The sequence below is a fragment of the Saccopteryx leptura genome, chromosome 4 (assembly GCF_036850995.1).
Source record: "Saccopteryx leptura isolate mSacLep1 chromosome 4, mSacLep1_pri_phased_curated, whole genome shotgun sequence".
Taxonomy (NCBI): Eukaryota; Metazoa; Chordata; class Mammalia; order Chiroptera; family Emballonuridae; genus Saccopteryx; species Saccopteryx leptura.
In genome coordinates this window covers 112,476,595-112,490,079 of record NC_089506.1, presented here as the reverse complement: position 1 = coordinate 112,490,079, position 13,485 = coordinate 112,476,595, and the positions used below count along the sequence as shown (strand labels likewise).

At 41.8% G+C, this 13,485-nt stretch overlaps 1 protein-coding gene across 1 annotated transcript in view; it reads right to left on the bottom strand.

Moving 5' to 3' along the window:
• Window positions 1–2,763: 2,763 nt before the first annotated feature.
• Window positions 2,764–13,485, bottom strand: part of KL (klotho) — a 61,474-nt gene continuing 50,752 nt past the window's right edge. Inside the window, exons 3-5 of the mRNA XM_066381021.1 lie at window positions 12,243–12,511; window positions 5,189–6,290; window positions 2,764–4,677 (exon numbers count right to left, since the gene is read on the bottom strand). Of these exons, the coding sequence (XP_066237118.1) occupies window positions 4,340–4,677; window positions 5,189–6,290; window positions 12,243–12,511 (1,709 nt within the window). The 3' untranslated portion in view covers window positions 2,764–4,339. The remainder of the gene's footprint in view (window positions 4,678–5,188; window positions 6,291–12,242; window positions 12,512–13,485) is intronic.

Here is a 13,485-nt window from a genome sequence, read left to right as displayed (position 1 = left end):
GGTTGGGGCACATGTGGGAGTCTGGCTCTGCCTCCCCACATCTCACTTAAAAAAAGAACGGTACCTGATAACACATCTTGCAAACACAAAGTTTCACTAGTTGAGGAACAGTGTCAATAATGAAAAAGTTACAATTTCTTTAGTGATTAGGCTAGAGGTTACAACTTAGGACAGCAGTTTTACTGCCTTGCTACCTAAAAAAACAGGTTATCAAAGATTATCACGTACAAACGTATCACCCCTTCCTCTGAAAACATAGGATTGAAGTGTGTGCTATCTAACACAGCAGTTTCTGATTCTTGACAGTTGTCCTATTAAATTAGTTGCTGGACAAAGGTGATGTCAGTGAACTAATTCTGTTCATTAATTTACTCCATTACTCATTCCTACATTTATTCAACTAATTGACATTTATTGAACAATATTTATTAAAAGACACTGGGCTAAAGATATAAATAAAACAAGAAAGACATGGCCTCTGTTTTCCTCTCAGAACCAAAGCCCTCCTGTCAAGGTTGGTCCATATCATCCAAATTAACATTTTTCTTCCAGGACAGAACTTTTGAGCAGCATTGTTCATATTAAATGTTGAATCAAGATGCTATAAAATGATGCAATTGTTCTATCAATTTGGAAAGGGGCTATATGAATTAGAGAAAAGACTGAGTTAAGAGTCTATGTAAGCCTGACCTGTGGTGGCGCAGTGGATAAAACATCGACCTGGAAAGCTGAGGTTGCTGGTTCAAACCCCTGGATTTACCTGGTCAAGGCACATATGATGCTTCCTGCTCCTCCCCCCTTCTCTCTCTTTCTTCTCACTAAAATAAATAAATAACTTTTTTAAATTTAAAAAAGAGTTTATATAAAAAGAGAGGCAGCTTAATCTCACCACCTGAATTAATATTCAGAATTACAAAATACTTCTGTCCTCATAGATACCTTTAAAATATTTGTTTTAATCAATAGCTAAGCTTAATTGTAAAGTTATTTGCCAATTATTTCTATGGAGTATAAAGCTTAGAAGATTCTTAAAAAAAAGTTTAATCTTCTAAATTGCTAAATATTTGGGGTATCTTAATTATGCTATTGAGTGACTTAGCAGAGCCAAGCTTTCTTTCCAAGCCTGCAATGAACGATACAGTAGCCAATAGGCACATGTGGCCGCCGGACACTCCCAGTTCAGCCAATTCCAGCTGAACTCCAGAGGTACTGTACTTGTAAAATACACACCAGGTTTCGAAGACCTAATGTCAAATAAGCATGTCAAAGTTTCAATCCTTTTTGATATTGATTGCCTGTTGAAATTATACTGCATATTTTGGATATGTAAGAAAAATACAATATAATTCAAGCTTTATTTCTTCTGTGCGTTTTTCTTTCTTTTACATGATGACTAGGCAATGTGAAATACGTGGCTTGCCTTCTGTCTCTATTGGAGAGTGCAGTTATAGATAACATAAAGGAAAGAGTCTATGCATTAGTGGGTTCTACTGTTGTCTGTGGAAGACAAATATTTTTAAAAAATGAAACAAAAAATGTCCTTAATGAATTTGAATACCAGTCCTTCAAAACCAAGGCAAAATGAATAGGGCTAGAGGCCTGCCTGGGTTTAAGGGCAGGAACTGTGAATGTGGGCAAATGCAAAAGTGGCAGAAAGTGACCCGGAGGCCTCAGGGAACCACAGCTTACCATTCAACGCCCCTGTAGACTTGGCGCCACAGCTACTAAGAGATGTAGGAGTTCCAGGCGAATGGTCTCTATATTTAAATATATATATACATACATATTTATAAATATACTTGTATATATATGCAGTAGTCAGAAGTAGGTTTATAGCTGTTGGAATTGAAAAAGACACAGAGGTTATGATTATTACAACAATAGCTTTATTAAAAGAATGTCACTCACAACTGTAGCCCTACTTTTGCCCACCCCATATGTGACACGGTGAAAGCCCAGGACTCCAGAGAGTAGAGCATCAAAAGGAGTGCGGCGCCCTGAGAGACCCCTTAAAATGCGTATGCCCAGGTCTGATCCAAGAGGCAACCTCTCTCCTTTCGGTGGGTGGTGAGCCACCAACCTCCCCGAAAAGTCTATGGGGACTCAATGGTAGCACTATGCTCATTGTCATGCAGTCGAATAATTTTGAAACATTGTTTCTCCCCCATTCTTTGGCATCTGTTTTGTCCCTTTTAGCTCTTCCCTTATTTTGCTCTCTTAGTGTCTGAAATGATCTCTCAGCTCAACCACAGAGCTAGCCTGGGGCACCCTCTGCCACCTGCCTTGCAGTTTGCTCTCTCTTGCTGTCACACCTGTTTCTTCATATTCTACATGGTTTAGACAACTCAAAAGAAATTTACTTAAGAAATTTATCTAACAGCCAGTCATACAGTTATAAAAGAAGGCCAAGTTGTCAGCAGATATATTATAATTCTTTATCAAGGAACATTATTACTTCTCTATACACTCAAAGAAATTACTGTAGCAAGAAAATCACTTTTAAATAACATTATTTAACAGTAATTAACAACAAGAAACTAGTCCAACAAATAGGAATGGTTAAATAAGTTGTGATAAATTTATATAGAATTACTCTACGACTATTAAAAATAGTATGTTTTTGAAGATAAATGACAAAGGAAATGCATATAATAAAAATTACTAATGATATATAACAATTAAAAAAGATACATAAGAATATCCAATATGGTCTTAATCTATGTAAAATAAAACACATAGATTATATTAATAGTGACTATCAGGGTAGTGAAAGTACAAGCAATATTTTTTTACATATAGTATCTGTGTTTTAAAATTTTTTTACAATGAATATATTACTCTCATAATCAGAAAAAATATATACATAAAATAAACTATGATTCTCTAGTTTCCAATTTTAATAAGTCTAATATTTAACAGATTAACCCAAAAGCTTATCTTTCCTTGAAAAAAAAATCATACCACCTCTAAAGATGATACATAATACAGAACAGTATTTCTTATCCATTGTAACACTGTATCAGCAAAATTAGTTCTGCCTGATACTACATTGGTTTATCTTACCTGATACAATGTTGGCTGACCCATAAAACAAACATTAAGATTATCTACAACTCCAGTGTAATAGATTTCCCTGTCTAAAAATCAGCAAGACTTACTTAAGGGGCATTAGAAGATAAGACATAATTCTTTCTGGATATTTGTAGCATGTTTTAGCATAAAAATTCAAAGCAAAACTAGTTCAAAGCTAGTTCCGTAGAAGTAGCAGCAAAGCTAGAAACTGGACCTCAGCAATCACAAAGTCAATTTTCCAGTGTTTCCCGACCAAACACTTTGAACCTATTAAGGGTTTTAAAATGCAACTCAGAGAAATGATGGCACATTCTAAAGAGCAGAAAGTAAAGTTATTCTTCATAGTATGAGTTATTATTTTGTTCTTATTCTCTCATTAAAGGTCACCTCATTAATTTCAAGGTCTGTTCTAAAACGGGAAGGTTTATAATCAAACTAATCATAATGTTGCTCATAACATGTACTTTGTACTCCTTCCCTCCTCCAAGCGCCACTGCAGTGGATAATGCATTTCACAATCAGTTTATGCTTCCTGAACACCCAACATCTCATGAGTCATGTTCACTTTTGTTTCCGCATTCAATGAAAGTCCCCTGTGAGAAGGCCTTTGACAAACCCTTCAAGGACCCAGGGTTTAGAGAGCGCCTTGAAAGTCACATAAAAATATACTTCTTTAATTTGCTCTGTGAAGCATATCATTAACCAGATATGTAAATTAACACTAGCAACAGAAACATTGCTTTGAAAAGGAGCATTCCAGACTAGAGCTCGTTGTCATCTCTTCTTCTTCAGGGGGAACTAGGTTCAGCAGAGACCGTTAGGCATATAGTGGCAGTTGCAGGATGGTTACTTGGGAGTTAACTTTGTATTCCAAGACTTGCAATTATTACTTTAAGTAAACATTATATTTAGGAATGGGTACAGATTAAAAAAAAATAGCCTAATCTTGTCTTTAAATTTCTGAAAAATGTTATAGAACGGTTTGCATTGCTCGTGCTTTTGTTACAGAATGTGTTGTAGAAATGATGGCCCTTGTCTGCTTTTTTTATCAACCTCCAAAAAAACAAATCTAGGCATTATTCACATTATCCAAGGTTTTACAATCACCTGTGCTTATTTCAAAACCTCTGTCATATGCCACAGAAAGGTTTTGTAGAAATCAGATACGTGAAATCTATAGTTTCACAACACTGACAAGTGCAAATGGTCAACAGCTAATGTGTGTGCACAATTATTCCAAAATATGTGAACAGGAAAATGTTCAGGACTATATATAACTTTTCCTGCCTTTTCTAGAGTAGTAAAAAATAAGAGAAAGCAAAACAATAAAAGCAAAGAGGAGAAAAGCGATGAAAGCTAGTAAAGTCTTTCGGGTATGAAAAAAGCCGCACTCGTTGCACAGGGTGAACTCTTCTGGACAAAATCTCCCCGGAGCTTCAGCACCCGGGAAGCCATTATTGTCAATAATCTTCCTGTAATGTCTCATGGATGCTTTAGGCTCAAACTGATTGGCAGCATACCGGTAGAGGCCAAACTTCGGAGCTGTGCGATCATTAAATGAATATGCAAAGTAGCCACAAAGGTTGATCCCATCTAATACGTAAGCTGGAAAGCCAAAAGGACAGGACAATGGTTACAATACTGCGTCCATGACACTCGTACACACAGCCTTTGGGCCAGCATTTCAATACCACTTAATAAAACTTCAGACTGAATTGGATTAATGAAAACAAAAAGCTTCTTTTATGGGAAGACAACTCGGCAAATATGAACACAAATACTGAGCTACATTTAATATAAGAGGTTTGTGGTACTTGGGTTAATCTTCATGTACAGAAAGCAGGTCAGACTGCTGAGAGTCCATCTGAGGGTGGAGGACAGGATAGCCCATGCTTTCCTAGGCCCAAAGAAGGTGGTAAGGACTTGCAGTCTGCCACTTTCAGCTAAATGCCTTATCACCAGGGAAAATACTAACTCCGGCTGTTCCAATGTGGCAAGAAACGCACAGTGCTTCTCTCTGAAGGTGACCCTGTGTTCGTGTACTGGAGAGTGTCTAACGAGAATCAGGCCCTACGTAACATCGCCTTCAAGGGACAGTTTTCAGAGGGGGCCTTACCTTTCAGAGCTTCATTTACATAATTCTGCATATAATGCATCCTCAGCTTGTCCTGGCCCGCTTGCAGGTCATCATCAATGCCATTGGAGATCACATACATGGGCAGGTCTCCATACTTGGACTTCAGCCAGCTCAGGACTTTGCGCAAGCCCCAGGGCACCACGGCCACCTGACTCGGGGAGTTGAGCCATGTGATGTCTGTCATTTCTTGTACTTCCAGGTAGTCGTTATATTTCAGTGGGTCTTCTTTTTCCCAGTCTACAAGGATAGTGGTGTAATGGCTTAAAGCCAAGAAGTCGAAGGAGCCCCGTATTAACTTCTTTTCATCCTCTGTGAAATAAGGGAGCAGGAAATTGTTTCTCTGGTTCAGCCAGTTCCTCATCACACGTGGGTAATCCCCAGAGCCGAAAATGGGCTCAGCCAGCCAGCCAATGTCAAATTCCAGAACTCGCTCGGCCACGTCCTTGTCCTCGGGGGAGAAAGGGCAGGCCGGTTCGATCCAGTCAGCCTGCAAGGCTATGGATATCTTGCCCTTCTGAGAGCGCCTGAACTCCTCATCGTAGGCGCGCCAGGCCAGGGCGTGGGCCTTCAGCAGGTTGTGCCCTGCAACATAGGTCATGTTGCGCGTGTACGGCTCGCTCATCGTGATCCAAAACTTGACGTGGGGGCCGAGGTCCTGAAAGCACAGCCTGGCATAATCTGCAAAAGCCAGAGCAGTGTGGGGGTTCTCCCATGCGCCATGCTTGGCCAGGGGCTCAGGCAGGCCTTGGTGCCGGGCAGCAGGTCGCCATAAGGCCACCACTGGGGTGATGTTGGCGCGCACAAGCTCGCTGGCGAAGCAGCGGTAGTAGTGCAGGACCGTGTGGTTGACCTGTGACTGGTTGCCCAGTGGGAGGATCAGGGCCCAGTTCAGTGAGAAGTGGAAATGCGTCACATGCATCTCCTGGAGTAGGGCAATCTGGGGCCGGATGGCGGCTAAGTCAACGCAATAGGGTGTCCTCTTCTTGGCCACAAGGCCATCCACCTTAATAAGCCCCTTGCTGTGGTGGACATCCCACAGGTACACATTGGGGTCGGTGAACTGGGACAGAGTGGTGTCGACCTAGGAGGAGCAGAGAGCATAATTCTTTTTTTTTTAAATTTTATTATTTTTTTTTTTTTTGCATTTTTCTGAAGCTGGAAACAGGGAGAGACAGACAGACTCCCGCATGCGCCCCACCGGGATCCACCCGGCACGCCCACCAGGGGGCAATGCTCTGCCCATCCTGGGCGTCGCCATGTTGCGACCAGAGCCACTCTAGCGCCTGAGGCAGAAGCCACAGAGCCATCCCCAGCGCCCGGGCCATCTTTGCTCCAATGGAGCCTTGGCTGCGGGAGGGGAAGAGAGAGACAGAGAGGAAGGCGCGGCGGAGGGGTGGAGAAGCAAATGGGCGCTTCTCCTGTGTGCCCTGGCCGGGAATCGAACCCGGGTCCTCCGCACGCTAGGCCGACGCTCTACCACTGAGGAGAGCATAATTCTTGACTTCTCCTGCACAGACCTACAAAAGTAGCTCAATGCAAGTCTTTCAAAGAAACTAGCAAAGCAAGATGAGAGAAAACAGTAACTTTTCTAGCTGAAAAAATGAAACAATTTTCCATCAATAGTGAGTTCCTGGAGAAGAAAACAGCCCACTCACATTTCTTTTATACACATTTGTTTTACCCATAGTTCTCTTTGTTACTTGAATATTTTTTTAAAAATCTGACTTTTTCTCCCTTCACTTTAGATGACAATGAGTAGTGATTCATTCTCATACATCTCTAGCCTGTGTGAAGCAAGCAGGGTATTTTTTGGACGTTTTTCTTGTATACTGCTCACAAAAATTAGGGAGTATTTCAAAATGAATATGAAGCGATAATAAAAAAGCATTTTATTTTTTTTCATTAAACAAGAACATCAGAAAAGCAAACGACCTTTCAAAGAAAGTTGTTCAATTATGCAAATGAGATGCAAAACCAACTTTTATTTTATTGGTGAAAATGCACTGTACAAAAGGCTGGAAGTACTGGAGTATCTGCACGTTCCCTGATCCCCTGATTTTTGTGAGCAGAAGAAATCACTAATGAGATGAGACTTTAAAATTTATTTTTTTAAAATAGCAAAGATAAAGCTTACAACTTGAAGGTGAGTCAAAAATGAAATGGCATTTAAAATTAAACTGTGGCTTGACCTGTGGTGGCGCAGTGGATAAAAAGTCCACCTAGAATGGTGAGGTAACAGGTTCAAAACCCCAAGCTTGCCTGGTTAGAGCACATATGGGAGTTGATGCTTCCTGCTGCCCGCCCCCATCTCTCTCTCCTTTCTCTAAAATGAATTTTAAAAAAACTAAAATATATATATATATATTAAACTGTGCTTCTTAAAATCACATTCTACACTGAGATTTGCTCTCAGATGAGGAGTTACTAAATAAGCATAACTGTTGACTTTTATTAGCTTTGGGGTTGATGACCAAGTTTATCAAATTCAACCAGACTAATGGTAGAAACTGACAAAGAATGTGGACATAGGAACAATATTGTCATCCACCTGTATGAGATTTATTTTTTAACAGTGTTTAAGTCTTTTTTCTGTTTGTCTGTAACGATCAGCCCAATGTGGCTCTCAACATCTGACATCAAAGTGCGTCATCCTGATGTACATAGGTTGCCAGTTCGATCCTTGGCCAGGGCACATACAAGAACAGATCGATGATTCTCTATCAATCTCCCTCTCTCTCACTGCCTATTCCTCTCTCTCTAAACTCAATCAATAAACTTTTAAAAAATCTTCAAAATGAAAATAGGACAGATTTTCAGGGAAGCGGACAAATTGTAAATTTAGAATGACAACATCCTCCCTCCACGTGGAAACCGGGGAGGGGATGCACACTGAAAGTGCACCCCAGACTGTTGCCTCGCCCCTTCTCTCCTGGGGAATAATCTCTATAGAGAAGGTTACTTTGCTGTGACCCTCTGTAGAAAAGCCAGGGTCAGACAAGCTCCAGTTTTGAAACTCTAATAGGGGTTTCTTCACAGTTTTACGGGCCTGTTGCAAATGAGCTGTTGTTTCTCTGGACGGGTCAGTGCTGTGTTCATAAAGGAAAGTAATAAAAACCAGTGTCTCAGAGGGAAATTGCTTTTTCTGGGGGCTTGTCCCTTGTGGAGCACCCACCATGCATTTCCCCCAGTACTGTGGGAATGCCATCAGCAGTATTTTTCCACCGTGATGCACTCACCAATAATGTTTCCTCAGCTTTGCAGGAGAAAACATTTGCATGCTCTTTTGAAGTGTTTATAGCTTGAAGGAACTTTTGAATTATTTTTATAGAACTCTGAGTTGACTAAATTTATGTCTTTTCTTACATAATTGTTCCAAAACACCAGTTTTTATTCAGTTTATTTGAAAACAAGTATGACAGACTAACCTATAAGTTTTTTGGGGGGGAAATCTATTTCTTTCTTTTTTTTTTGGATTTTTCTGAAGCTGGAAACGGGGAGGCAGTCAGACAGACTCCCGCATGCGCCCAACTGGGATCCACCCGGCACGCCCACCAGGGGGCGTTGCTCTGTTGTGACCAGAGCCACTCTAGTGCCTGAGGCAGAGGCCATGGAGCCATCCCCAGCGCCCGGGCCATCTTTGCTCCAATGGAGCCTTGGCTGCGGGAGGGGAAGAGAGAGACAGAGAGGAAGGAGAGGGGGAGGGGTGGAGAAGCAGATGGGTGCTTCTCCTGTGTGCCCTGGCCAGGAATCGAACCTGGGACTTCCGCACGCCAGGCCGATGCTCTACCACTGAGCCAACCGCCAGGACAGGAAAATCTATTTCTTAAAAATACAGAACATTTAGAAATGATAGAATTTAGGCAAAACTTTATCTAACCTCCATTAATTAGTTGACTTATTTCTTAATAAAAAATGTAATAATAAAACTGATTCTTTCAGAAGGAACAGGGAGAGTATATGTATTTAGTATGTTACAGAAGAAGCTCTCTCCTAACATGACCAATGTTGAAGGAGCCCTATGTCCTCGGTGTGTAGCAGTGTCTCTATTTAATCCACTGAGAGTCCGTAGTTGTGGAAAAACACTGTCAGCTGAAAAATTAGGTTCAAACATAATGACAATCCAGGTAAATAAGCCTAAAGTCAGACTTCAGACAAGCAGTGTGCTTAATGAAATGTGATTTTTAAAGATTTTCAAGTAAAATACATGTCTCATTAATATTAGGATTTTGAAAAACTAGGCAGGAGGAAAAAGATAAATTTTAATAGTTTAGAAGTCACCTCTCAGGACTTTAATATAATGTATTAAAAGTATAGAGTACCACTAATAAAGTATATGCTCACATTCCTTAGAACTGCCTTAACCAAAAACTTGTTTTCACTTTGTCAATTAGGAAGCTAGTTTGGGAAGGACACTACCAAAATAATACATAGCTCATGGTGAAAAGCAGGAAAAATAGCAATTACAGCCTTTCCCCACAAAAGAGCTTCCAGAGAAGTTTAAGTCCACTGTGAGGTTGAGGATGACTTAATTTTGTGTTTGGCTGGTTCTGCGTAGCAGAGCGCTGGGTGTGCAGGTCTCGGCTCGGTGGAGGAGCAGGGACCCCGAGCTGATGACACAAGAGGAGTGCAACCTGAGAGGCAAGGGCCAGGGCTGAGGAGTGGCTGGCATTAGATCAAATTCTGAAACAAGTACTTCTGAACAAGGGGTGCTCTCATTTCCCCTCCTCCTCACTGCCATACTTGTTCCATCTGACCAGCATTTCTCTTCTCTTTTGAGAAAACAGTACATAGTCTTAAGACTCTTCCACTCCTTCCCAGTCCTGGAGGCAAACACGCCCATGGGTGGGGAATGAGCAGTGAAAGGGCTCCCTCCGATGTCACTCAGTTCATACTGTCTGCACAGAGATACTGGTGGAGATGTCTTTTCACAAAGGACTGGGAATGCCCTGCCCAGGCTGAGGCTACTATCAGAGATCAGGGAGGAGCATGGGCCCTCAATGACCGGGGGTGCAGGGCCAGCAGGGAGCTAGGGGCAGGAGGTCGAGAGATAGAACAAGGACCAGGGACCATCTCACCCCAACCCCATTAAAGGGGAAGAAGGAGGAGAGATTGGGGAGTCTACCTGCCTCCCTTCTCCCTTTCCCCTTCTCCCTCTCCAGCACCACACCTGCCCCTTCTCATCCCACTTGAACTTCACTGTGTAGCTCGCTTGCAGGAAAGAATTTAGGACAGGGAGGCTGCAGATAGCTGTGGCTGCAGTGGGAGGGAGGGGGGAGGCAGGAAAGCCCCGCCAAGCGGGCGAAGCTGAGAGGACTTGCTGTCACCTTACATGTCAGCAAAGGGTTTGCCTCTGAGACCACCCCTAAAACTGGAGGTCTGAAAAGATATGAGTAATACAAATCAGCAAAGAAAGTAGTGTTGATATTTTTCATTTTCTTATAAATAAAAGACTGCAATTTGACGTTTACAAGAAAAGAGCAGCCCATTTAATCTAGAAGGACTATCTTCAGATCGAAACATTCTTCCAAATATTTTTGAACTGAAGGGTAACCGAACATGCCACCCCAAAATGTGCCCCTTTGGTGTACTGATTATTTTGAGCAGCAGGACCTTGAGAAAGAGCAAATGCAGGAAGAGACTGCCTCAGTCCGCACCTTATCTGCCTAAAGACAGGTGTTTCCAAAGGAACTCGGTGTCAGAAGTCCCCTCCCCAAAGCTTCATCAACCAGGACAGATGGACTCTCATCACAAAAGAAGAGGCTGGAAATCAACAATATACCCAGACAGACTTTGTCACAAACTAGCATAGTTCCCATCTATTCTTATAAGGGCCCATTTAATGTTTCCTAAAAATCATTTACTGTCCCTTAAGAGACTTATATTCCATCAACCCTTTCCCTATTAACATGGTATTTAAGCCTGAATTCTAAGTCACCTGAGGAGTTACCCACTTTTCTCTGAGTATCTCCTATGTGTATATGAGATATACTTGTTAATAAACTTCTGTTTGTTTAAACTTGTTAATCTGTCTTTTATTCCAGGAGTCTCAGTGAAGAACTCAGAAGGGTAGAGGGAGAGTGATTATTCCTCCCCTGTAGAACCAATGAGTTGGCTAGAAGCACTCAACATGCTAAATCCCATTGCTTATCCATCGATACTGAACTTGGTCTATTTTCAGACTCTGCTCAGCAACAACCCCACCACCACACTGTTCACTTACCATCATGCTCTGTTGTTCTGTTATATTATTTGCATATCCATCATTTTCTCCCAAGACTCCTTTCAAAGCAGGGGTCATATCTTACTCATTTCCTTGCACACGCCCCTCAACCAAGCACCTTCAGTAACTAGCACAGGACTGTGTGCATACTAAGCATCCAATCAGTGCTTACCCTTCGAACATACTCTAGAAAACAGATTCCTTTAAAATTAAAGAAAATTAACGTTTAAATTTTTAAATTTCAATAAGTAAATTAAAAATAACACTGAGAACTAACTACATAATAAGTGCTCAATAGATACTGGATGACCATCTTGAAGAACTTCCTCATCACCTCAATGACTAGTGCTCGAAATGATTTCAAGTGACAATTTTCATTCTCTCTCTACTGCTGAAAGATTGGAGAATCCTCAGTCAAGTCCCAGTAGGGAGCTGCCTAATGCACCTGTCTCAGACCAAGCAGCTCCTCTGACTTCTCAAATGATGTGGACTTCTGTGTCACATTTCATTAATAGAAGAACTCACCTGCTTTAAAAGGTTTGAAAACTCCTGTGTTAACAGGATATTTCTATCTTATCAGATGTTAAACATTTGTATGTTTTTCATTTGTTCCCCTTTGGGAATGATTTACAGTGCAAAGTGAAGCTAGGAAGGTTTCTGGAGAGAAGGATGTAGTGTTCCTATTTATGCCCCTAGGGAACCGTGTTTGGTCCGAAGAACTGTGTTAGGAGTCACAACAACCTAATAAGGAAGCTCTACTTACTAGCGACAGGGCTTGGTGCGACTGCTGATTGGTTTTGTCAGATGACTTACTTGAATGTAGTTGTCAACAGTTCCCCAAGCAAAGTCACAGGGAAATGTCCCTTGTAGGGGTTGATTTTCAGGTGAAGGAGGGAAGCCGTTTTTCTCTATTAGCTGTTGGTAGAACAAAGCTGACGACTTTGGCAACAACTTCTTATCCTGACTCAGAAAGTCAACGTAAAAGAGTCCACGCCGGATACTGTAGCCTCTGTGCCACTCAAAGCCATCCATGAGGGACCATGCTGTGTACCCGATGATGTTCACCCCATCCAACCTGACAGCTGCAAAGGGGAGAGAGGGCAAGAGAAAAGTGACCCTTCACTGGACACTCACCTAATGACTGAAGACATTTGAGGTTTTTACTACTTAAGGAAATAAATTATGTAGTGTGCTTCTTGTTTTAATCAGACCCAGATAACTCTATAAATAAATGTCTTCACAAATGTGCTTATCTCCAATATGTTTTTATTTAGATTTCTAGTGGGTGCTTTTCAGGAAGATAGTCTCCTTTCATCCTAGGCACCTAACATTGTACTAGATGCAATAAATGAAGAAAGCTTTTAAAACCATGAACTACTTACTATTTTCTCCAGAAAATGCTGATATTCCTTTTTTGTTAAATGTTTCATTCAGTACAAGAAATAAGAACCTGAAGATTCCAAGATGGCAGCAGAGTAGGCAGACACACAGACTCCCAGCTCATACCACCAAACTGGATTACAAATTAATTTAGGAAAAGTCATCATGAAAAACCAACTTTGGACTAAAAGAACAGGTCTCAAAAACCAAGGAGCAAAGAAGAATACACACCAATCCTGGTAGGGAGTGCAGGGGCATGTTGAGGACTCCCCTGCTTCCAGGAGAAAAGGGAGGCTGAGGCTGAGAGTCCAGAAGGGCTCTCATTACAAGGAGAAAGACCCTGAGAGACAGGGGCCCTCAGTTTCAGAATCAAAGACCCAGCCTAGAAATCCAGGGACTGGAGGAGACAGAGAGAAAGCATTGAGAGGGGAGAAGAGCAAAGTTCTGTGTGTGGTAAGTGGCAGGGGTGCCTTAAAGGGACAGAGCAGAAAAGATCACTCACAGCCACTTGCCTGGGACCCTAGGGGCAAGGAGGGCTGAGAGAACTGGCTTGTTTTCCATGAGGAAAGTGGGGAAAGCAAGACAGACGATGACGGGCAGAGGAATGCCTGGGATGACCTGAGAAGCTGACTCATCCAGTGTGGAGGTGGCCATAGCTGGGGGAGGGGTTGATCCC